The following is a 22,694-nucleotide window of genomic DNA, read 5'->3' as shown; positions in this document are numbered from 1 at the left end:
CTAAATGGACCATAAAACATGTGTCACGTGACCGACGCATGATATAATATTTTCGTGACCTGTGATGACCTGACCCTGACCTGAAAATCAAGGTAAAAGTTTGGTACCCTCAAGGTATCTAGAGCATCTGTTCACGAGTGTGGAAACCAAAAATGAGCCTGATCTGACTTGTAAGACGGCGGCCAGAGCCCAAAATGTGAACAAGCCAAAGTGCTAATAATTTTTACTTTGACCTGACCTGTGACGTCATCGGTGACCTCGAGGTCAATGAAATTAGGTTTCGCTCGACAGTTTTTCCGGGGCTATCAGACGCCGTTTGAATTTTGACGATCGGCCCAGTAGTTTCGGAGTTAGGAGGGGGGGCTATGAATAGCCCCCCCCCAGTAGGGCGTGTTATACACAGACCCCAGTGGGGCGCGGGTTAAGCTGCAGGTAGGGGTCCTTTTCGAGCAACTCAAATTGTGCGTTTTTCTGTATTTCGTATTCTATGCCAAATTTCTTTCAAAACTTTACGAAATTTTCAAAAATGTTATTCAGGTCATTCACTGTTTAATCCCACATCAGCCTAAGCAAAAATGACGAAAAAATAACAAACGGTTTTCATTTTACAGCGGTTTTACTAAACCACTACCTTACTGTCTCAAATAGCCCCACTGTCTCAAATAGCCCCACTTTACGGAACTGAAAAGCACATCTACACTATTTTTCATTTTGCGTATTCATTGCCAGATTTTACACAGTAGACGGACTCGAAGCCGCTATCAGTCAGCGACGCTTGCCGGTTCAAATGCTGCTAGTTGAGCGCCCCGGGTTGTTGACGGGGTCTGCTCCCCAGTGCTGACACAACACAAATTACGAGAAGGTCGGATTCAGACAGAAGAGCTGCACGATAAGAGATGACCTGGGTCGAGCTTCTCGTACCGACTCAGCTGTATTTAAAACGTTAGACAGTAGCTGGCTACAAAAAAAGCCGTAATTCTTCTACCGAAGCACAACGGTACAATGCTGCTATCCGACTATTATGCGTTTACATTAGACTGAATAAGGCGGATGATAACGAATCTCCTGACTTGACTAGAGTAGATTTCAGAGGTGAGTCAGATAAAGGAATAATTAACAATGAACTGTGTTCTAAATTAGAACATAGTTTATTGTTAATAATGACTGTTTTTACTAAGAAAACACACACATTCTCACAGACGAATAAAACCCGGTATTTGGGAGCGGTAATGTGACTTAACAGTAACTGTTTATATTTGTTTGTATGCACATTTGATTGAAATATTTCGGGGTGATGCATTACACGATGCCTCTCCACCATGTCTAAACCAATAGTGCCAGCCTCCAGTACCTACATACAACTAAACAGTACTGACTATCTAGAGCTACCAGAATTATTTTAGTGTGCATGCAAGAGCCCCTGCTGCATGGAACCACGACTGCAGAAGACACTGAAACAGGCCCTGCAAGGAACAGGCGTCCGTCGTATAAACCGCCGAGTCGACAGGCCTCCAAGGCCAGATGCCGGTCCGTGGGCGGCGAAGAAGGCTCGAGTCATGACTCTGACGGCTGTAAGTGGCGAGTCGTGTCCTTGGCTCGTGGGCGTATCGAGTCAACGATCGAGTCATGTTATTCATGACTCGGATCGCGTGTCATACCAGACTCGGTTTGCGACTACGTGCTGGATTTTTGTAGAAACCAATGGAAGAATGGAGGCGGATGATATCGGAGGTTCATAGGACAGATTCAAATTCGCTAAAATTCAATCAGTGGATAATTTAATGTCCATACTAACGACCTTGCATTAGCCAGACACTAGGCATTAGGCAGAGCCACATATAGCTACCCTGTCAATCGGACGTTCTGTTGCATTTGAGATCTGGAACTTCAGTATGTACACCAGTTTTTAAGTTCCTAGAAAAATAATAGGTACGCCAAACATCGATAACATGGTGAAATGGCAGACCTGTAGCTACCTTGGCCATTTGCGGAACATTCTGGTCCGGCCGTCAACGTTACATCCTGATCGGTAAATCATTTTTTGGCGGTATGATCCATTACAGCTGTCAGCCTATCACAAAACTCTGTGATTGACAGCCGAAGACGACTGTCACTGACAGCTCCTCACGGTACAACAACGATATGCGAGCTCAGCATGCCTGTCGCTCCTATACTAAGTTCGAACAATACCAGCTAATTTACGGAATCTGATCCATCTTGTTAAAACAGGGCTTGCTCTTCTCAGCAGAGTCAACGCTTAGCTTGATGCGGTAATAAGATTAACGGGTGAGTCACAAAGCCAAGTGAGAAACATCTTCATGTTGTCTAGCGCAAAGTGAGATAATGTAAGCAAAAGATACAGAACGATTCAAAAGTCGACACTAGTTGATTCGGTTGCAATTCTTAAGACAACTTTAATGAAAAATGCATTAAAGAGTCAATCGAAGGGCGATTTATGCAGCTTCGAGTAATCATACAAAAACGCCAAAGCGCACCTATATCACAGGCCAGTGTAGGAGGACCGGCCGATGCGAACTATCACGCATGTTTACGGATTGGGCTCGGCAGCTGGCGGGCGGATCACGTCATCCACTTCACGTCATCACCGACCAGCCCACAGGTGACGTCATGCCACAAACATCCGCCGCCGACCAGTGACGTCATCCACTGCAGACGGCCATTCTGATTGGTTGCGACAGAGTGACTGACTGACTCATCGCCTGGCCGACGGCTACTGCGCCTCTTCTCTCGGGGAGGGTCCCCGGCATGACGTCATGCCGTGTTCTTTCTGTTTGTGATTGGTGGGTGCATTGCAGGATGAGGAGCGCCGGTCCGATTGGCTCGGATGACGACACGGTGTGCTAGGTGGTAAATAAGTGAAAAGCCGTGTCCAAGATGTGAGATCGGCCACTCTGAGGGGCGTCTCCTGAACACAGCTGATGGGGAGGTCACGACCGATGGAGCTGAATGGACGCCGCGCCACACCGGATTCCGGACTCATTGGTTAGCTGTGGTGACCAGCCGGAACTGAGTCATTCGTGTCAAATGGATCGGAAACTGTCAGAAGTTAGGTCCGCCAGCAGCGATAAAGCGCAGGTGGCTAAAGCGGGAAAAGTCAAGGAACTATTTTAAGCGCGCCTATATATTGCACGCCTCGATTATTCGCTGTCTAGGTAGCAGGCGACGCCGACCCGTAATTGATGTCGCGAAAGCATTGTGCACATGCGAAATCACTCACACACACCATCGCAAGAACCTAAGGGTCACTCCTGCAAGAAATGTTAACATGGTTGTCTTAAATCATTCATTGCAATGCCTCAGGCCTCAGACACCATGCAATGAGTTCACTGATCAGGGAGGGGAGAAACCCTGCGAATCAAGTTCGGACTGAGCTGGACAAAACCAGTTGAACAGCGAACATCTGGTAAGATTTCAACAATGCTCGATAAGTAACGTTCTGTGTGAGGGCCGCCTATGATGTCAGATTATATCCAAGGCCGTAGGTAAGTAAGACGGAAGCCAGTTTAACAAGGGAATTGCATCAATCACTTAGGTAACCGTGATTGTTATCTGTGACGTATTATCCACTGAGCAGCAATGGAAGTTGCATATCATCAATCATGTTCTAAAATTCATAGAAAAAGAAACAGCTAATAAATACGATGACATCGCCAATTTTCTTCGTAAAACATTGTAGGTAGAGGAGACAGGGGCGGAGCTTCCTATTCAGTTGGTGGGGCGGCTGCCCCACCAACTTGCCGTTTTGCCCCACCAATAAGCGCTTTGCCCCACCAACTCAAGCTGACTTTTAGGATTTTGTTGCATAGCTAACCAATCTTTTTCGCATTGGGGAGCTTTGAAATGTCTGTCTGATGTCAAACATTATCTCTGTAATGAAAAGAATCGAGTCAGTGTTGCACTTTATCTAGCTCAACAATTGGACACTGTAAGTTTGACTACTTTATGCCCCACCAACTTCCCTGGAAAAGCTCCACCCATGAGAGGAGAGTACCGTGATACGCTATATGAAGAAATAAGAGAAATAATACCAAATCGAAAAGAGTCTGCTATTCGACCTGGCGCGTCATCACCAGGCTATTTGTGTGTGGAATTTAACGGGGTCGATCTTAACACCATGTCGTTCACACCCATTATACCATCATGTGCATAGCTACGAAAATAAACCATCATACTCGTATATAAGCACATACAAACGACTCTGACAAGGCCCATCAAAACTGCATCACATTTCATCTCGCGGTATGTTAAATGGTGCGGGCCGCGCTCATTAAGCCATCGTACGTGCCGGAATGAACATGGTGCATAAAGTTGCATCACGTCGGCCGCGGGGCGCTACGTTCGTCCATGGCCCGGCAGTCGTTTGAGATGCAAACTGCGGGCCAACCCGGCACTTAGTTCGCGCCTAGCTCGCATATCTCGGCTGCTGAAGCTGATCACTGATCAGTGATAGGAGCCAAAGACATGATCCGGGCAGGTCTTCCATCATGTGTCACTATCAGAAGTGCAATCTCAGAGAACATGATTGGTCATTATATAGGTGTGCTATTCAGTCCCTGTGTAGGGCCAAAGACAGGCCCAGCACAAACGAGTTCGGCTTCTCTAAATCGAGCTATGCCAACGATAGGAACGTTTACAGAGCATGACGAAAAGACGCATCACAAGTTAACGATGTTGAAAGCGGCAACGCGAACGAATCGTCCTTCTATACATTTAACGGGCAATATTATAGGTCACGCACGGTAGTCAAAACTTAAGCCAGACGCACCCCGAGAAACTTTGTCCGTTTATTGCTTCGCCCGCCGGCGGCGACGGCGGGCACCCGTTTTACGACGATGTTAATTGCGTTCAGGCATAGACAATGCAGCAATAACTGGGCGTATCGATCCGTCTGCACGCGGCTTTATGGCCTGGGGCGCCCTCGGCTGTCTCATGCTCTGCAACCTGTCCTCCACTAACGGAACGGGAACCGGCCCGATCAATACAGAGACAGATTGGGCAGTGGGCAGTGTGTAAGGCACATGGCTTGGCATGGGCAAAAGGAAACAGAACAAGGACAGGGGGAAATGATGCATTTGGGGCAATTTCTTCTGGAGTCTTAGGTAAGTGAACCTGATTCGCTATATGCAATAGGGACCAGGACGGTGCACTATCAATTTCGAATAGAACCTGAAGCGAATCAGAAAAAAATCACCTTAATGGCTACGTTTCCATGGCACAAGCTAAGCCGATTTTGAAAAATGGACTTGCTCCATCATAGCATTTAGGCATAATTTAAAAATGTAAATATAGGATTAGGTGCTAGCTAAAACCATATATACGCTCATTTTTTGCATAAGATAAATAGTTTCCGAGAAAAACGCACGTGAAATTTCGCTAAATCGATTTAGACGTGTCATGGAAACGTAGTGTATAATTAATTTCGAGTTTCGACCTAACCAGAGTGCCTAGCCATTTCCGATGCCACATGCACTCAACTACGTATTTTTTCGCAAACAAAAGTGAACAAAATCCGAACCAACAATACAAACGATACCTATAAAAAGTTAAACGTGCGATCAAGCTTGACGTGACTGATCGAATATGTTCACAACCAATGATCAGTAAAATAGCGGAGTGGCCTCATCCTCCACGGCTCAACAATCCGACGTTCTTACTGAACTACCGATACGGATACTCAACCGTTCGAAACCCATATCAACATTCCGACGAGCCCCGAATATCGAAAGTTAGAGTTTCGTTGGCAGGCAGCACCAGTGCACATCCGGCAGCCGAGCCGGTCCGGCGGAGCCGGTCCGACTGGACGGTGTCACCCGGTCCGGCGGGAGGGGAGCAACAGTAGACGAGAAACGCTGAATGACGCAGAGCCCGGTAGACGGGACATCATGCGCGAGGGAGCCACTCCCTCCCACTTCCTCGGGTCCAGCGAGCGGGAGAGCATGGAAACGCGAGAGACAAATGCTTTTAAATACATATTTATGATTCCTGTTACATTGTCCATCACGTATTACTGTTGTTTTCTTGAGCTGGTTACCTTCCAGAAAGCAATCGGCTAAAAGTTTGAAATTCTGAAGGAGTATTACACCTCCATTCTGGCCAGTCATGACTGTATACAGCTGACTGGCAAACGCTATGTTCGTGTCAGATGTTCGGTACAAACCTATGCCAATCATTCGCTATACTGTTCCAGAAATAAGGCTATCGGAGGTATTAACAACAACGCAATACTTTTCCACGGACAAATCCTGCCAGTTCTCTGGAAGCAATGGCGTTGCTCGTCGCTAGTGACATGCATTAGGACCGTGCTTAATGGAATAAACACAGTCTAAGCTTCTCAGTATTAAGAATGCGTCGTCTTCTGGTAGATAGGTCATAGATGTGAAGGTCGGGAAACCCCTAGTTCCAGAATAGGAAGGTCAGTTGCGGCAGGTCTAAGAAGACACCCGAATGTGGAAACATAGACATCATGGGCGTGTGGTATAAATAAACCCCGGATAAAATTTATAAGACGAGAATACTGAGATGATACGACTGCTCGTATTGTATCGAACATGCCAAAAATCGTTTTTAAAAGGCTGATATATTTTAATATGCATATGTAGCTTATAAATATGTTCCAATTAGCATTTCATAACACTGCCACACAATCACTGTGTACGATCACCGGGTAAAATAAGCATCATATTAGTTAGCCGCGACCATAAGGCTCCCTTCAATCGGTCCTGGTGTTATCTCTGCAGCTTCCCGTGGCTACTGGGTGTATACGGACCACACATATTGAGACCACACGACGGCCGGTAAAACCGAGCCGGAACACAACACAGACATCCATCTGACACCAGCGACCGTCCCAACATCATTATCCGTTCGATAGCAGGCACACACGATCCTCTAAATCACTGGTATGCACTGATGGCTTATAAATAGGTCCCCGACCTCCATACCATCCCGATTCTCCACACATCACACAGTCATGGTAAAACTTTGATCACGGAGAGCACCCACCGCCATGATCCGAGGCCGTTTGTTGTTATGGACGCCAAGACACGCCAGGTCTCGGCTGAGGTTAGCTCCATTTGAATGGGGACAGCGCGGAGAGCGTGGAACCGACCGAGTCCATTGTGGAGTTGACCGCCGGCGGTAGCAGCTGAAACGGGACATGTAAGGTTAGTTCAAATACAGACCAGCCAAGCAAGGTAGTGCGCACAGATGTCTTGAATTGAACGTACAGTCTGTCTTAAAAGTACGGCGTGCAAAGTAACGGTGGATCCATCAAGCCTGACCGAGGAAGGAGTGCTAAATTTGAGTCACCGAAGCAATGGACATCCTGTTGTTGTTGTTGTTGTTGTTGTTGATTCCCCTCGGCGGCAGGATCACTGCCGCGAAGCCTCCCGGCTTTGAAGTCGTCTGGTCGCGGCCGCCAGGGCCGCGACGACGTCCGCGCTCCGAATCTCCTCGTGTGACGGGTGGATGGTGCCCAGCAGGCGGAACCTCAGGTTCATCAGGGCAGGGCATCGCAGCAGAACATGCCCGGGCGTGTCTGCCTCCTCCCGACACACCGGACACCGTCCCGCTCGGCATCCATGGTCACTGCAGCCAGGGCACTCCACCGTTGGGTTACGGCCGATCCTGTGCATATACTGGGCGGAGCCCGACCAGTGGCCCGCCCGCAGCTGGTGCACCTCTACAGCCGCGTGGCGGTCCAGATCAGCCGCAGGTGGAGGCAGGCGTTCGCCCCACAGGTCCCGGTACCACCCACTGGGGCGTTGTCTGCCGATTCTTGTCCTCGCTGCTCTGGCGGACGCCCTCAGCACGGTCCTCACATCGAGGGGGACCTCTTCCTGCGGGAGCGCCGACGCCTCCTTGGCCAGGACGTCGGCCCGCTCGTTCCCTTCTAAACCGCAGTGGGAAGGGACCCATTGAAGGTGGAGCCGGCGAGCACCCTCTCTTGTCAGGAGGGTGAGGGCATCCCAGACTTCACTGTTGAGCTGGGTCCGTTGCTCAGAAGGGCCGCTTCTGAGGGCCGCCAGGGCAGCTTGGGAGTCTGTACATATCGACACCCTTTTTTTAAACCCCACATTTGTTCTCCCGTGAAGTTCAGACAAGTTGTTTAGAAACCTTCAAAAAAGGTACAGTCACTCGATTTTTCTCAAGTTTGTCTGTCTTGGCAGATCAAGCTATGCCATAGCAAGCTTACGAACACACAAATTTGATCAGGATCGGACGATTGGACACTTCTAAAAAGAGATCTTTCGTGCTTCCCGGAAATTCACCGGAGAACAGATGTGGGGTTTAAAAAAAAGTGTCGATATAACGATGGGGTCATCTTCGTGAGCCGGGTGATCCAAGAGGTGTCTCAAGGCCGTGCGGAGGGCTACCATCTTGGCCCGGTAGCTGCTACACAAACTACCGGCCGGGGCACGGAGCTCTTTTGTTGCGTCGTCCGGCCACACGATGAGTGCTCCAGCGCCGCCGTCCCTGAAGCCCTCCTCCGCTGAACCGTCCGTCCACACCCAGGTGGCACACTGGGGGAGGGAGGCCAGACCAGCCCCCACCGGACACGATTTGGTAGCCGAGGTCTGACGTCAGCCGGGCGTGAAGTTTTCCCTTCACCATAGGCTTTACACACAAACTTGCCGAAGTTCATGCCAGGATAGCCCGGCCTGAAAGTGCAAAAATGATTAAATTTTGCCCTCATTAGATTCAGTGCTTCATTTTATAACTAAAAACGTCCGTTATTAGGCCTCAATGAAGGTACAAAGTACTCAAAATCGAAATTCAAGAAGATGCTGTCCGAGCACAATCTGGTAACATCACGTGACTTCTTTTCAGCAGATTATTGATAATTTCAGGATATATTCACACGATTGCTGCCTAAAACATCATAAATGATACATTTGCAGCATTTATTACTTCCGTTTAAGTCATAACCTTGTAAAATGCAAAGTGTATCATGGTAGTCACGTGACCAAAGGTATAACAGGGGGTTGGGACAAACACTCAAAGGATTTCGAGTTTATTAATTAGATTATATAATTTTCATGGTGGAATTGAAAGATTGTATTTTTTCCTAATAGCATACAAATTTTTGTATGTAAATTATTTTCCTTACGGGTGAAATTCTCCATATAAGAAATATCAGTGACGTCACCAGGGCTTTACTCAAAACATCGGATCTACCTGTTTATTATAGGTATCTTGGGCCAGACAGAGGGCAGCCTCTTGTCTTCGGCGATCAGCGGGCGATCCAGGTGGTGGGCGCGTCCCGGCCTCCAGGTCAAAGGTGACCGGCGCGGGTCGCAGCCACGGTGGGGTACGGGGCTGAAGGATGGGCTCCATCCTCGCCGCCACTCCAGCCTCCGTCCACGCCACCTGTCCCACTTCTCTCCAGCCTGCCACCGTCGTCAGCCGCTTCACTGCCGTGCTGTCCGCAACTCGCCGGAGGGGGTCCTCTTCTGGGAGGGCTCGCGCCTTCGCCAGCAGTCGAGCAGCTAGCGTGGTCCTTCTTGAGGCCACCGGGGCGAGGCCCGCTTCCGCCATCAGCGCATGTGTCGGGGTCGACGCGACGCAGCCCGTGATGATCCGGGCTGCAGCCCTCATTCTCGTCCCTTCCCCAGGTCAATTGGTTCGGTGACTTTCAAATTATAGTACGCCCTTCCTCGGTCAGGCTTGATGGATCCACCGTCACTTTGCGCGGTACTTTTAAGACAGACTGTGCATATTGATAAACAGGAAACGGCGCTCAACTATTATTCAGTCTTATTCGAGAAATACAGCATGCGAGCAAGTCGACATTAACTGATTCACCAAGTCGAATACAAGGATCACTTGACACGTTACTGGAGGCATTATGTATTAAGAAAGCGACGTCGAACGTTCAAATGAAAATTGCAAATGTTTTCCTAAGTTACTGCACGGACAGTATCGCTCCAAGGCACCATACTTAATCCACTGGCCCCCTTGTCGGCTTACCCACATCGTTTTCCACACCCATCCGGACTGTGTGACTGACATCATACCGCGCATGATACTGTGACTGACACTACGCGTCTCTCTCAGAGCGTTATTTTCACTCACCGCCGACTGCCGCTGCTCCTCCTTCTCCAGCACTTTGGCCGTCTGCTCCGAGCTGAACTTGAGTACCGCCGTGATCACCTTGGCGAGCGTCTGCCGCACAGAGAGAACATGAGGTCACATCGGGTCAGAATAGAGGGTTACAGACAGGGTATCACAAGACACGATAGCACACATGACGAGAAGGTAAAACGGAATAGAGCAAACAGATTTTTATGTATGCATGCATGGTCAAACCTTCCCGGCACACTAATGCGGATCCGTGTGGCTTAAAAAAGTAATGGTATATATTATAAGCAAGGTCATATATTATAAGCAATGGCATATATTATTTCAAGTTCCAAATGACTACTCAGCAGAAACTCTGACATATTCACAGCTGTCATGGCACCGTCTATGACCTCACCAGTGGCTCTCGGCCCATCATATACTGGTACAGTATATTCCTCAGGTACTCTATCTCTGTGAGGGCATCCAGTCCCGAGGTCAGGTCGGCTGCGGCGGCGCCCGACGGCGGCGAGGCGTGCCGCAGCTCCAGCAACCGGCGCAGCTCCGCCAGCTCCCGTCTGGGGGGGGGGGGGAGGGGGTCAGATTGGCAGGTGAATGGGCAGGCCGAAGACGGAGGGAGTTTAGAACAATCACGCAGGCTAGCCATATACGCATGATAAACGTATGATAAACCAAGGCATAGTTGCGCAGAGAATATTGTGAATGATTGGCGAGCAAAGGAATATGCTGTTAAGTAACTGAATATGCTGTAAGTAAGTTATTCACGTCATTCCGTCACCACATCCAGTGGGGGGGGGGGGGTGACGGACCCCCCCCCCCCCCCACTGGACGTTCCGTCCAACCCCGTCCATCTAATTCCTTTCATTAATGGCACACTACCGCCACTCACTGGTGTTTTTCGTTGGTCTCCTTCATCTGCTGTCGGTAGGAGAGCAGCTCACGCTGCAGGGACGCCGTCGCCGCCTCCACGGCCGCCTGTCCGTCCGCCGGCGGCGCCGGGCTCCCCACGGAGCCCGCAGAGGAGGAGTCCAATCCGTTCCGAATCTGCTGGGAGCGGGCGAATGGAGTGAGGCGGGCATGGTAAAGTGAGAGAGGGGAAATCAGAGTAGGAGACGACTGGTGATAGAGGAACGGGGTTGAGATGCCAGGAAGAGGGTAAAATAGAAATTTTATGGCAACTGTTATCATGAACGGACACCATTAAAGCGGAAGAGGCTGAGCAAGAAAACAGCATAGATAAACGAGGTGCAAGTTATGATTGGAAGCAAACATAAAAATGGGAAGGAATGGTTTGAGACTAAAAACATTGCCCATCATTGATCCCACGGCACCACGTCCAGCAGATGTCGCGCATATCATATCACAGCTGTTGAAGCCCCCTGAGAAAATACGTCCGCTGTTCACACCTCCAGCACCCTCAGTTAAAAACGAGCCCCGGCCGTCGGCAGTGCCGCTGACAGTACCACTCCCGATCTACATCAACTACAGACGCCTGCATTACTGACTCACTGACGCTCTGAGCTAATAAACAAAACCCCCGGGTGCATGCCAAAGATAAACACATCAACCTACACTACCGGTTTGAATGCCTCATAAAATCAGCGCGTTAGCCGGACCACCAGCGTTGAATATTTCCCTGAATATCCCGAGGCTAATCCCCACCGCAACCAACAGAAACCAAAACATCGCAACCCAACAAAACCATTAATCATTTCACATCTCCCCGACATGAGTAACCCCGTCCCATCCGTTCACAGTCGAGTCTTACCGCTCCCTGCAGACCGAGCATCTGCACGGTCTCCATCTGAGTCTCCAGAACCGCCGGCGGCCCGGCCGGCTCGGTGGGAAGCCGCCCCTCGGCCGCCGACGCCGCCACCTGTCACAACAGAGCGCGAGTTATGAGCGGCTACTGATGTCAGTGGATGAGGACGCCACATGATGGCACCGCAGGCACGATGATTGACGGTGAAGCTGAGAGCTACACAGCAACAGTTAGTTATATTTCTATTTCACAAAGTAAGTGACTAATGGTGCAAAAATATCACCACAAAAAGACAGTAGGGTCATACAGAGTAATGTAGTTATCTAAGACGGTCACCCAGTCAATTAGTCCCTCTCACCGGCTCGCTCGTTGTCGCTGAGGCGGCGGCCGCCCTGGCCTCCAGGCGCCGGCGGCGGGCCCGCTCCGTTTTCAGTGCGGCCGTGAGGCTGGTCAGGCGGCCGGCGCAGCGGCGCAGCAGGGGACCGGCCCGCTCCGCCGGCTCTCCCGCCGTCTCCGTCTCCGGACCGCCCGGCTCGGCGTCCCGCAGACTGGCCTCGACTGCTGACACGGCAGCAGCCAGGTCCTCTGAGCGCAGAAGCGACTCCTCCCGATCGGTGCGGTCCGCGTCCTGCCGAGCCTGGGCGGCCGCTAGTTCGGACTCCAGGGACTCCACGCGACGGGAGAGGTTCTCCCGCTCGGCAGCTGAGCTGCTCTGAGTAGAGTCAAGCTCAGACTGGAGAGACTCAACACGACGGGACAGTTCGTCGCGCTCGGCGAGACTGGTCTGATTCTGGGTTTGTTCAGTCTGGAGCTGGGATTCTAGCTGTTGAGTTCGACGCAGCAGCTCTTCGTGCTCCACACGGCCAGATTCGTTCGAAGCCTGTTCTATCTTCAGTTTGGCCTCTAGGTCCTCAGCTCGCCTAGCTAGTTCCTCTTGCTTTTCTTGGCTAGAATCTTTACCAGTTTGTTCGATCTTGAGTTTGGCCTCTAGCTCTTCCGCTCGCCTTGCTAATTCGGCAAGCTTTTCTCGGCTGGATTCATTCTCAGATTGCTCACTCTGAAGTTTTGCTTCTAGCTCTTCGGCTCTCCTTGTCAGCTCCTCCTGCTGTTCCCGGCCGACTTGGTTCTCAGCTTGCTCGGCGTTCAGCCTGGCCTCTAGTTCCTCAGCTCGCCTTCTCAACTCCTCCTCCTTCTCTCGAGCTGTTTCGTTCTGAGCTCGCTCAGTGCGCAGTTCAGCTTCCAACTCCTTCGCGCGACGAGCTAGCTCATCACTGCTCGATTGACTTAAGCTTCGCTCCGTTATCAACTCAGCTTCAAGCTGTTCCTTCTGTCTTGCAAGCTCCGTCTGTTTCTCGCGTTCGGCCTGACTCTGATCCCGTTCAGTTTGCAGAGCTTCCTCCAGCTGTTTGGCACGTTGCTGCCACTCCTCTCTACTAGTTTCACTCTGCGTTTTCTCAGCCTGTAACTGCGCCTCTATCTCCTCCGTCCGTTTCAGCAGCTCCTCCTGCTTCTCTCTACTCTCCTGTTTCTCTCCTCTTTCCGCCTGTAGTTCAGTCTCCAACTGCTGCACCTTCTGGGTCAGATCGTCACACTCCCTCCGACTGCTCTGACGCTCTACCCGCTCAGTTTCCAGTTCCGTTTCCAATTGACCCACTCTCTGCACCAGTTCGTCCCGCTCTTCCCTAGCCTTCTCAGCCTCTCCCCGCTCCGTCAGCAGCTGGGCCTCCAGCTGTTCCGCGCGGATGGACAGTTGGTCTCCCCGCCCACGGCTGGTCTCTGACCGACTCCGCTCGGACTCCAGCTCAGTCTCCAGCTCCGTCACCTTCCCGTCCAGCCGCTGCAGCTCGGTTCGACCGGTCTCGGCCTCTGAGCGCTCCGTCTGAAGCTGCTGTTGGAGGTCCTGCATCTCAGTCTGGTGCTGTGAGTTCTGCTTCTCCAGTTCAGCTTGGTGTTGCGAACCCAGCTCCTGTATTTCAGCTTGGTGCTGAGAATTCTGCTCTTCCAGCTTTGCCTGGTGCTGAGAGTTCAGCTCCTGTAGCTCCGTCTGGTGCTGGGAATTCAGCTCCTGCAGCCGGTGCTGGTGCTGGCTGGACAGCTCCGTCAGACGGGCATCCACCGAGCGGGCCTGCTCGTCGCTAACAGCGGCCAGCTGCCGACTGGGGGGATGAGAGAAATAATGTGTTAGAACGGTCATACTCAGAAAACACAAATAACGAATCTCAATGGCGGCAACATACAGAAAAACGGTGCATTAAAATGGAAGCATTTCTGGACATACCATTAAGTGCTACCCATACCATCAGACATAGCATTTACCAGCGCCTCATCGCCCTCCGCCATATCGAAAGTCGATAAACTGGTATGGGAGTCAGCCAACGAGACTGTAAATTGTCTTGGTTCCAAGTTTCCATCAGTCATACCTATGCTCCTCGCTGAGCCGGGTGGCGGTCTCCTTGACCTCCGCGGCCGCCTTCTCGGCTCGCTGCTGAGCCGTCTTCAGTTCAGCCTCCAAACGGGAGACAGTGGCTCGCAGCTCGTCAGTGTCTCCCTGCCTCTGTCTCACCTCCTGCCTCGCCGCAGCCAAGTCTCCCTCCAGACGGGAGACAATGCCTCTCAGTGCTTCGTTGTCTCCCTGTTTCTGCTGCACCTGAAATAACACAATTTATCTTAATAAAAAAATATCAAAGTGTTAAGAATCAGGCGATAAACTGGATTCCGCTGTCCGTTAAATTTTGTACATCTTCTCTGAATGAATGAATGAATGAATGAATGAATGAATGAATGAATGAATGAATGAATGAATGAATGAATGAATGAGTAAATGAATGAATGAAATCGCTCAATAAGATGCCTACCAACCAACCCGATGAAGCCTCACACAAAACAGGCTGATACATAGACCACTATATACCTATATGCCTAGGGCTTACTAGAGCATCAACACACAATTCCGCGTGCTACGTCAAATTTTCCAGCAGGGCCCTAATGGCAGTCGGCAATATCAGTGCACAGTCCAGGTATATACAGTGGCCGCAAAAGAAATCTTGACAAAGGTCAAATACAATGCAAACGCAATTAGCGAACCTGCTCGTAAATCTCTCGTACCAGAGGTACTGGCGAATTCTTTTGACTTGGATATAATACGCATGGCCTCATCTTGCGAAATAAACAACAAGACTGTGGTCAGCGATCATTGTCAGGGAAGATACACCCTGTGTTGGAGTGCCTTTGAGGTGGTGCTTGTTTATCCCTATGGGAAAAAGATGAAACAAGTCAAAGACACTCCAATTCAGGGTGTATCTTTCCTGATAATGATCGCTGACCACAGTGTTGCTGTTTATTTCGCAAGTTGAGACCATATGTATTATGTCCATGTCAAAAGAAGTCGCCAGTACCCCCCGTACAAGAGATATAGGAGCGGCTCGCTCATTGCGTTTGCATTACATTTAACCTTTGTCAAGATTTTTTTTGCGGCCACTGTAGTGGTCTATGGCTGATACCTGATTGACTCAACACCAAAGAAGTAAAGTAGATAAACAAAAGAAGCACTTCCCCGCTCCGCTCCCCGGTACCGAGCGCGATCACCCGCGTGTCCTCTCACCTCCTCGTCTGTGCGCTGCATGCTGGCTCTGGCCACCTCCAAGTCCCGCTCCCGCTGCTCCAGCTCCTCCGTCCTCCTCACCAGCCGACTCTCCTGCTCCTGAACAGTGCGCGCGCTCTGCTCCAGGCGAGTCTCACGCTCCTGCGCCGCCTCCTCTCTGCGCTGGCAGACCGACTCCTGCTCTCTCGCCGCCTCCTCCCGTTGGCACAGCGAAGATTCTCTCTCCTGCAGGGATTCCTCCTTCTGACGATAGTCGGAGTCTCGCACTTGGGCCAACACTTCCTGTTGGTGTAGGCGAGTCTCCAGATCGTTGAGCGACATCTCCTTTTCTTTGAGCCCATTTTCTACCTTCTCTAACAATGTCTGTTTGTCTAATAATCCAGCCTCCTGCTCTTTGACCGCAGTCTCTCTATTCTCCACCTGTTTCTTCTCACCATCCAGTGCCACCCCCTCCTCCTGGAGCCGACTAAGCTGCTCCTCCAGGCTCTTCCTCTTCTCTCCCAAGCTAGTCTCCAGCTCCTTCAGTTCCGTCTCTCTCTGTCTCGCAATTTCCTCCTTCTGGGTTAGCGTAGCGTCCAGCTCCGTCAGCCGCGTCTTCTCCTGATCCACAGTCTCCTGCTCCTGTCGTATCCTGTCCTCCTCCCTGGAGACGCCCTCCAGCCGTTCCTGCAGGAGTCGCTCCTGCTCCTGCACCCCCTGCTCCTTCTGGGAGAGTACGGCAGCTCTCTCGGTCATCTCCCGGTCCCTCTCCCCGGCCTCCGATTGACGGGAGCTCAGCTGGACACTCTGCTCCTCGACACGGGACCGACTCGCCTCCAGGTCCAGCTGGCATTGAGTGAGCTCCTGCGACAGAAATGACCGGCGTTAGATGACATAAGGCAATATCTATCGGGAAAATGCTCGATATCGAACAAAGCAACTACTTTATGCGTACTTCTATGATTTTAACGCACAAAAAAAAAGAAGAAGAAAAGGTTATACCTTTTTGAGGTTCTCCATTTCATCATCAAACTTCTGCTGCAGCTGTTTTGTCTGCTGCTCCTGTTCACTCTTGCTCGCCGCCGCAGAGTTTCGCTCAGCAGAAACTGTTGAAAAAAGAACATGCACACGGTAAGTTCCCCTTATCAACTCGTACTACACACAGGGTCAGTACTCAGGCCGAAAGCCAACGAACCATTTTCAATAGGGTCTATTACAGGAAGACCCTGAACGTAGCTGAAACCAAGAATATATCTTGGCCCTGTTTCACCGGTGATAGCAGCACGCTGCTATTACACGTGTCAAATGGGGTTTCCATGGAGACGTCAACAAGCCTATTCCTCCAACACTACCAGAAGTGTGACGTCAGCTCGCGAAATGGAATAGTAGCGTGCTGCTATCACCGTTGAAACAGGGCCCTTATAGCTGGTCAAAATGACAGAATGGTCAGGTGGATCCAGAAATGTAATAATTCATTGCAGCTGTAATGCTTATGACTAAATTCTGCAAAAATTGTGCAAAACTTAATGCAACTTTTTTACTACAAACCAAATAATCTTTCTGAACTGCCTGCGCCCATCCTACCCAACTTACCTTGCTTTTGCGAGTCTTCAAACTCTTGCTGCAACTGCTGAACCTGTGAACGACACAAGGTTCGTCAAATACAGCAAGAAGAGATTATGCTATCAGGCAGCAGCACGTTTCGTACCTGGATGATACAAACGAACATTGATGATGATTTTACGATCGGAAACTGACTGTATAGTTATTCAAGACTCACCCCAGTCCCCCATCTAGTATCTACCCTACCTGGGCATCCTTTTGCAGCAGTGACTCTCGCAGTTCAGAAACCGTCTCCTCCAAACGAGCAGACTCCGCCTTTGCGCTCTCCTGGCAAAAAAAAAAAAAAACGTCAGAAACATGAGTAAACTAACATTGGCTCAGGCTGGGAACGACCGTTAGACGGTATAATGGCAAAGGAAAAGTAGGTAAAATTATTTCGGTCGTCCCGTCTTTGTTAACAACGGAATTGGCCGGTTACTTCAAAACAAAACGCGCACCACGCATAGCAACATCTCATTTTACAGTTAAACGTAATGGCAAAAGAAAAATCGTTCACTTCTGGCAGCATTTTTGAGTAAACCACAAGCATCTTCCTTTTACATCATAAATGGCAGCATTAAACTGATCCCCTCCGCCCCTTTCACTGCCCTGCCTACCTCCCTCTCCCGTGGATCGTTACCTGCAGGGTGGCGAGCTCCGCCTGCCGCTGCTCACTGGCCTCCCTCAGCTGATCCCTCTCAGCCGTGGCGGCCGACAGACGCGCCTTGTGCTGCCGGATACTCTCCTTACACTTGAGCAGCAGCGCCTCCTGCTGGGACACCTTGTCTGCGGAGATAGACGTGGAACGGAATGTCAGTGGAATCCAAACACAGCTGGTGAGCTGCTTCTGCGCTACACGGGTTAACAACGAAAACATGGTCAATTACCCATCGTCTGAACAAGAGCCGAGAGGAAAATGGATAAGCTGATGGTACGACCATTCAGATTTCTAACTATATAGCAGGCAGCAGCATGCTTTGAACACGAACAAGCGCCACGAAATGCTACCTGCTGGAGGCAAACTCTTAGACCTACCTTTGAGCCGGTCCAGCTCCGCGGTGACCTCTGCCGACTGCTCTGCCGTGACCTTGTCGTCTGTCGGGCCATCCTCGGCGGATTTGGGCCCAGGAGAGGCGGTGGTACCGTTGACAGCGGCGGCAGCTGGCGAGGACTCCGTGTCGCCATCTCCAGTCGCGTCTGCGGCCTGGGAAGGGTGGGATGTGATGGTTCAGTGAAAGAATGAATGAATGAATGAATGAATGAATGAATGAATGAATGAATGAATGAATGAATGAATGAATGAATGAATGAATGAATCAACGAATGAATGAATGAATGGATGAATGGATAAAAAACGAATGAATGAATGAAGATCACGAAATCAGCAACATACATTCATTCCGTGTATCGCTCACTTACCTTATCGCTGGAACTGAGCTGGGTAATGCGCTCATCTCGTTGTTTGAGCTCGGCTTTCAGCTTTTCCTCTCTAGACTCACTCTGTTTTAGAGACGCCTGCGGACACCAGACGCGACACATTTATGGAAAAGGCCAATACACACTGCAAAAAATGGCTTGAATCGCCATTGTATATTGCAACAAATTAAACGACATTGAACATAACATAGTTCATGCACTGAACCAAATACCAAACATCTTCTATTGATTGCTCCAGTTGCCTACTTCATTTCCAACCGTTCATCTTAGCTAAACTCTCAGCAATCAGCAAGTCTTCATAAGTTGCTACACGGCGATATTCATCAACACCCCACTCGATCCCCAATCGCAGCCGGTCACCACATCCCGCCAGTGACCATCCAGTTAGTCCCCCACCTGCGCCCGGGGGACGCCTGGGGAACACAGTCGCCCACCTGCGCCTGTCTGCAGTCCGTCTCCAGCTGGTGGCACGAGCGGGCCAGCTCAGCCTGCCGCGTCCTCTGCTGGTTGTACTTGGCCCGGATACGTTGGTAGCTGTGCAGCAGCTGCTCCTTGGAGACGGTGCCCAGACTGGCCATGGAGCTGACCTCACTGAACGCGTCCAGGTCCGCCTGGCGGGAGGTAGCGGGTGAGGTTAGTTAGCCAGATCGAACGGAGGTGGTGGTATTCGGTAATTAATAAATATCCACCTCGATTTATGACTATGGAGACGACAAACTACGATAGACACAGCCATCACAATCATTTTGCGGTAGGATCCGTGCACACGATAGGTGAACCATGATGAGGATATCCATATTAAATCCGTGCTTATGGGTTGCTGAGGCCTCCCAATGTTTAACGGTCGGCAGTAAAACGGTCTCCTTTTACGGTGCAACACTTTCGGGCCTCAGTTGGCAGCGAGCATAAAATACGGCTGACGTCGGAGGCAAGAAATTTCCGATGCCTTAGCTCCGTATGCCATCAAAGTAAACATCTGAGTTGAATATTTCAACAGACGCGGCTTTTCAAACAGGAGTGTTCGGCGAGGACAAATCAATGACCAGATCAATGACACAACTAGCTCCATTCACGTCTCACCTCGCCCCCACAATCACACCGCACTGGCCCGAACCAGACTCCCCTCCCCTACATTCCCCGGACCAGTGACTCACGTGCTGGCAGTGAACGTGGCCGTCCGGGTGCCGCAGACAGTCTCCCACAGTCTTGGCCTGGTGTCGGGGCCGGGCGCCGCCGCCGGCGCGCGACTCACACCCTGGCAGAGCACGAGGGGTGACAGGTTAGAATAGAGCAGTGTGACCATGGCTTGGAATTTGGAATTTACCAATGTTTAAATAGAATCAAACCCAAAGATAATAACTGTATGCACAACAAAGTCACAACAGAATGACAGGGTTGGCTAACATGAAAGGGGACAGGCCAGGGCCCAAGCCACTCAAGACAAACATAGTCAGCCCGATTCAAAAGTACCAGGAATGTCAAGCGTATATGTAAGAAAGCACCAGGCTTACCATCTCCATCAATGCTGATCCTACTGCTGTCAAGAACCTCACTGGTCACAGAAACATCAGCAATTGACTGAAAACAGAACGAGACAGGGAATAAGAACAGAGGGAATCAGACCTTGAGCCGACAGGATGCTGCCTTATGACAATCATCAAAACAGATATCAGATCTTGCATCATTACAATTAAAGGAAAAGGGCCACCTTCGTGAAATATGAAGATATCGTTGTTTTTCATTTTGACATTATCATTTTTCATTTTCTTTTTAAAACTGGTGCCAGAAGTGCACAATTCGCTAAAAAGTATTTAAAACTATTTAACATATTGGTACTATGTTGATACTCTCTACGGCACCTACTGTATGATGGCATAGCGATGACGTCACACTCCAGCCAATCAGCGTTCAGAAGACAGACTCGTCGGATTGTGTCAAATAAGCTGATTGGTTAAAGCTGAGCTGGTTGGAGCTGATTGGTAAAAAACCAAAGCCTCGCCGCGGGTGGCTGTATTGTCGGATAAGAACGCATTCCTGGGATAAGGACGCATTCCTGGCGTATTTTCTTTTAAAATTGCCGATAACTACGAATGGAGGCCGAAATCGGCCGTAAGGAGGTAGACAGTTAGGTTTTCGGACACGGGCTACAAGATGGCTATCTCAGTTTCAATCCCCATGTTAAAGGTGGCCCTTTTCCTTTAAGTGATGGTGGTAATCCATTCAATGATGAAATGTTTTCTCTTGGCCCTCGAGATCACAAAATATTGTAAGAGTGGTACAAGGTCCTTCACAAGATGCAATAAAAAGAACTTATGCCTCTTGTCATTACACTTCATTTCATCTTCCTAAATCCTAGGGGAGGTGGCAAGGTGGCACAGTGGCAAGATGTATAGCTCTACCAGAACACTATTGACATTTGACAACACATAGGTAATGCAGACCCTCTTAAAAAAAAATAATAATAAGATGGTGAACAAACAACATTGATTCAGCCATTACGTTAGCATTCCATACCTCTGCAGCACGGGGCTTGGGGGCAGCCGCCGAGCTGGCAAGACTAAGGTCACTCCGCCCAATGCGAGAGCCCTCAGACACATAGGAAGCGAGCTGGAAAGCAAGGCACAAAATAAATCAGTATAACAAAGCAAAACTAAATGACAGCAAAAGAACAGAAGATGCATGCAAAACCCAGATTTGAGCAGGATATTTCTATGAAATGTTTACTTAAGCACAACTAAGAGGATTATGCATTTGCAATTTAGATAACACAATACACTATTACTAAGAATACCAAGTGGAGTCAACAACTGATGTACCTACAATGTAACTTGCAAGTTAAGCACCTTCAGCCTTACATCATTTAAACAAATCAAAATGTTTAATAAGGTATTGAATCTGTCAAACAAACAATTATCACGACCCACCTGTGACGAGAGTTGCTGAATAGGAAGGCGAATGGACGACTGCCCAACCTCTTCAGAAATTTTGTCTTTAAGTTTCTTGAACATTATGCCAAAGCTTGTGATTCCTTTTATGCATTAATATGAATAAGAGCAGCATAGGAAGTTAAGGAACTTGTTCTTGTTGCTGTTGTTTTTGGAATAAGACAAGTTGAGGAACACATATGGACAGATTGTCATATGTTTCAAAATGTCGAAACGCCTTCCAGACAATTTACAATTGGGTGAATTGTACCCTTGATTGTACCATTGACAATTTACCATTCGGTAAATTGTTAATGGTATCATATAACTTGTGTAAACTTTATTACCTTTTCGGAATGCCCCTAGCGGGTAATAAATATCCAATGACTAAGATCCAAATTTACAGCTTTCGTTGTCTAAATCTATCTTGTCATTGTGCACTTTAATTTATTAAATATTTCGCATTGGATGTAAAGAAGGATATATACATCAAAATAAATGAAGTAAAATAAGACCGGTTTACATAGGGTTTGTTGCAAGCTTATATCTCCGTCCGTGATGTTGCAAAAGATGCCAATGGTGCTTAACAATTTACAAAATGATCCCCTCTAAATATTTGAAGACCACTGCATCGAAATTATCGCCAAATTAACGAGCTAGAGCCTCGTCAAAAATGCTATGTAAACCGGGTTATAGTTACTAGCGGCAAGTATTGAAACCAGTTTTTTACGAACTATTGTGTTGACGAATCAAATACAAATACTGCGCACATTGGACAAAACATGAATCTATTGACAGAAACCTAGTGTACTAAATTAAAGACAGTGCTTATGTGCGTTTCTTTTCCATCAAATGATTGGTAATTTACTGAACAATTTCAGCTATAAGTGTTTTTAACGGTGTTTCTTAGGTTTGATCTCACGACACTCAACTAGCCAGCACCAAACAAGGATCCAATTTGTGATAAAATACACCGAACTAGCCACAACTTTACGGTCAAATTATAGCCTTCGACGTCTTCTTATGCTTCGACGCATCTCGACGAGAGGAACACACGTGCGGTTAAATTAATGTGTGAGCTTTGGCCTTTGATTATGAAATGTTGCATCAAACTGTTAAACACAAAACGCTTAAGTTAAAACTCTTGCTCCTTATTTGACAGGGTTAGTTTTTGACAGGGCTAAACTGTTTATCTTAGGTCAAAATAGCCCGCGCTCTACTGGGTTCTGCGTGTAACGCGCCCTACTAGGGGGGGGGGGGGCTGTTCATAGCCCCCTCCTAACTCCAA

At 49.2% G+C, this 22,694-nt stretch overlaps 1 protein-coding gene across 4 annotated transcripts; it reads right to left on the bottom strand.

The window, feature by feature from the left end:
• Positions 1-6,578: 6,578 nt before the first annotated feature.
• On the bottom strand, positions 6,579-22,117 carry LOC122384843 (trichohyalin-like). Of its 4 annotated transcripts, none has more exons than XM_043372623.1 (20): positions 22,093-22,117; positions 21,407-21,569; positions 20,997-21,089; positions 19,994-20,060; positions 19,637-19,737; positions 18,917-19,093; positions 18,465-18,560; positions 18,081-18,249; positions 17,686-17,831; positions 17,253-17,333; positions 17,037-17,079; positions 16,446-16,549; positions 15,465-16,307; positions 14,284-14,510; positions 12,222-14,019; positions 11,870-11,977; positions 10,991-11,145; positions 10,499-10,658; positions 10,096-10,185; positions 6,579-7,165 (listed from the first exon to the last, which is right to left on the bottom strand). In XM_043372623.1, exons 2-20 carry the CDS (start codon positions 21,488-21,490, stop codon positions 7,085-7,087), a joined length of 4,623 nt encoding a protein of 1,540 aa, XP_043228558.1. In that variant the 5' UTR covers positions 21,491-21,569; positions 22,093-22,117; the 3' UTR covers positions 6,579-7,084. The 4 variants fall into 4 exon arrangements, with proteins under 4 accessions (XP_043228558.1, XP_043228555.1, XP_043228557.1 ...); XM_043372620.1 differs by lacking the exon at positions 22,093-22,117 and adding an exon at positions 21,754-21,966 and having other exon boundaries at positions 10,991-11,148; XM_043372622.1 differs by lacking the exon at positions 22,093-22,117 and adding an exon at positions 21,754-21,965.
• Between the last annotated feature and the right edge of the window lie 577 nt (positions 22,118-22,694).

The sequence above is a fragment of the Amphibalanus amphitrite genome, unplaced genomic scaffold (genome assembly GCF_019059575.1).
Source record: "Amphibalanus amphitrite isolate SeventyFive unplaced genomic scaffold, NRLGWU_Aamphi_draft 000200F_arrow, whole genome shotgun sequence".
NCBI lineage: Eukaryota > Metazoa > Arthropoda > Thecostraca > Balanomorpha > Balanidae > Amphibalanus > Amphibalanus amphitrite.
This window is presented reverse-complemented; position numbering and strand designations above follow the sequence as displayed.

Bases quoted from the DNA above. Each gene is read 5' to 3' on its own strand.
- LOC122384843 (XM_043372620.1), bottom strand. From the start codon at position 21,490: ATGTTCAAGAAACTTAAAGACAAAATTTCTGAAGAGGTTGGGCAGTCG. The intron at 19,738-19,993 runs GTAAGCCTGGTG...GTGCTCTGCCAG, and splicing joins GATCAGCATTGATGGAGATG to GGTGTGAGTCGCGCGCCGGC. The intron at 14,020-14,283 runs GTATGACTGATG...TCATCCCCCCAG, and splicing joins CGGCTCAGCGAGGAGCATAG to TCGGCAGCTGGCCGCTGTTA.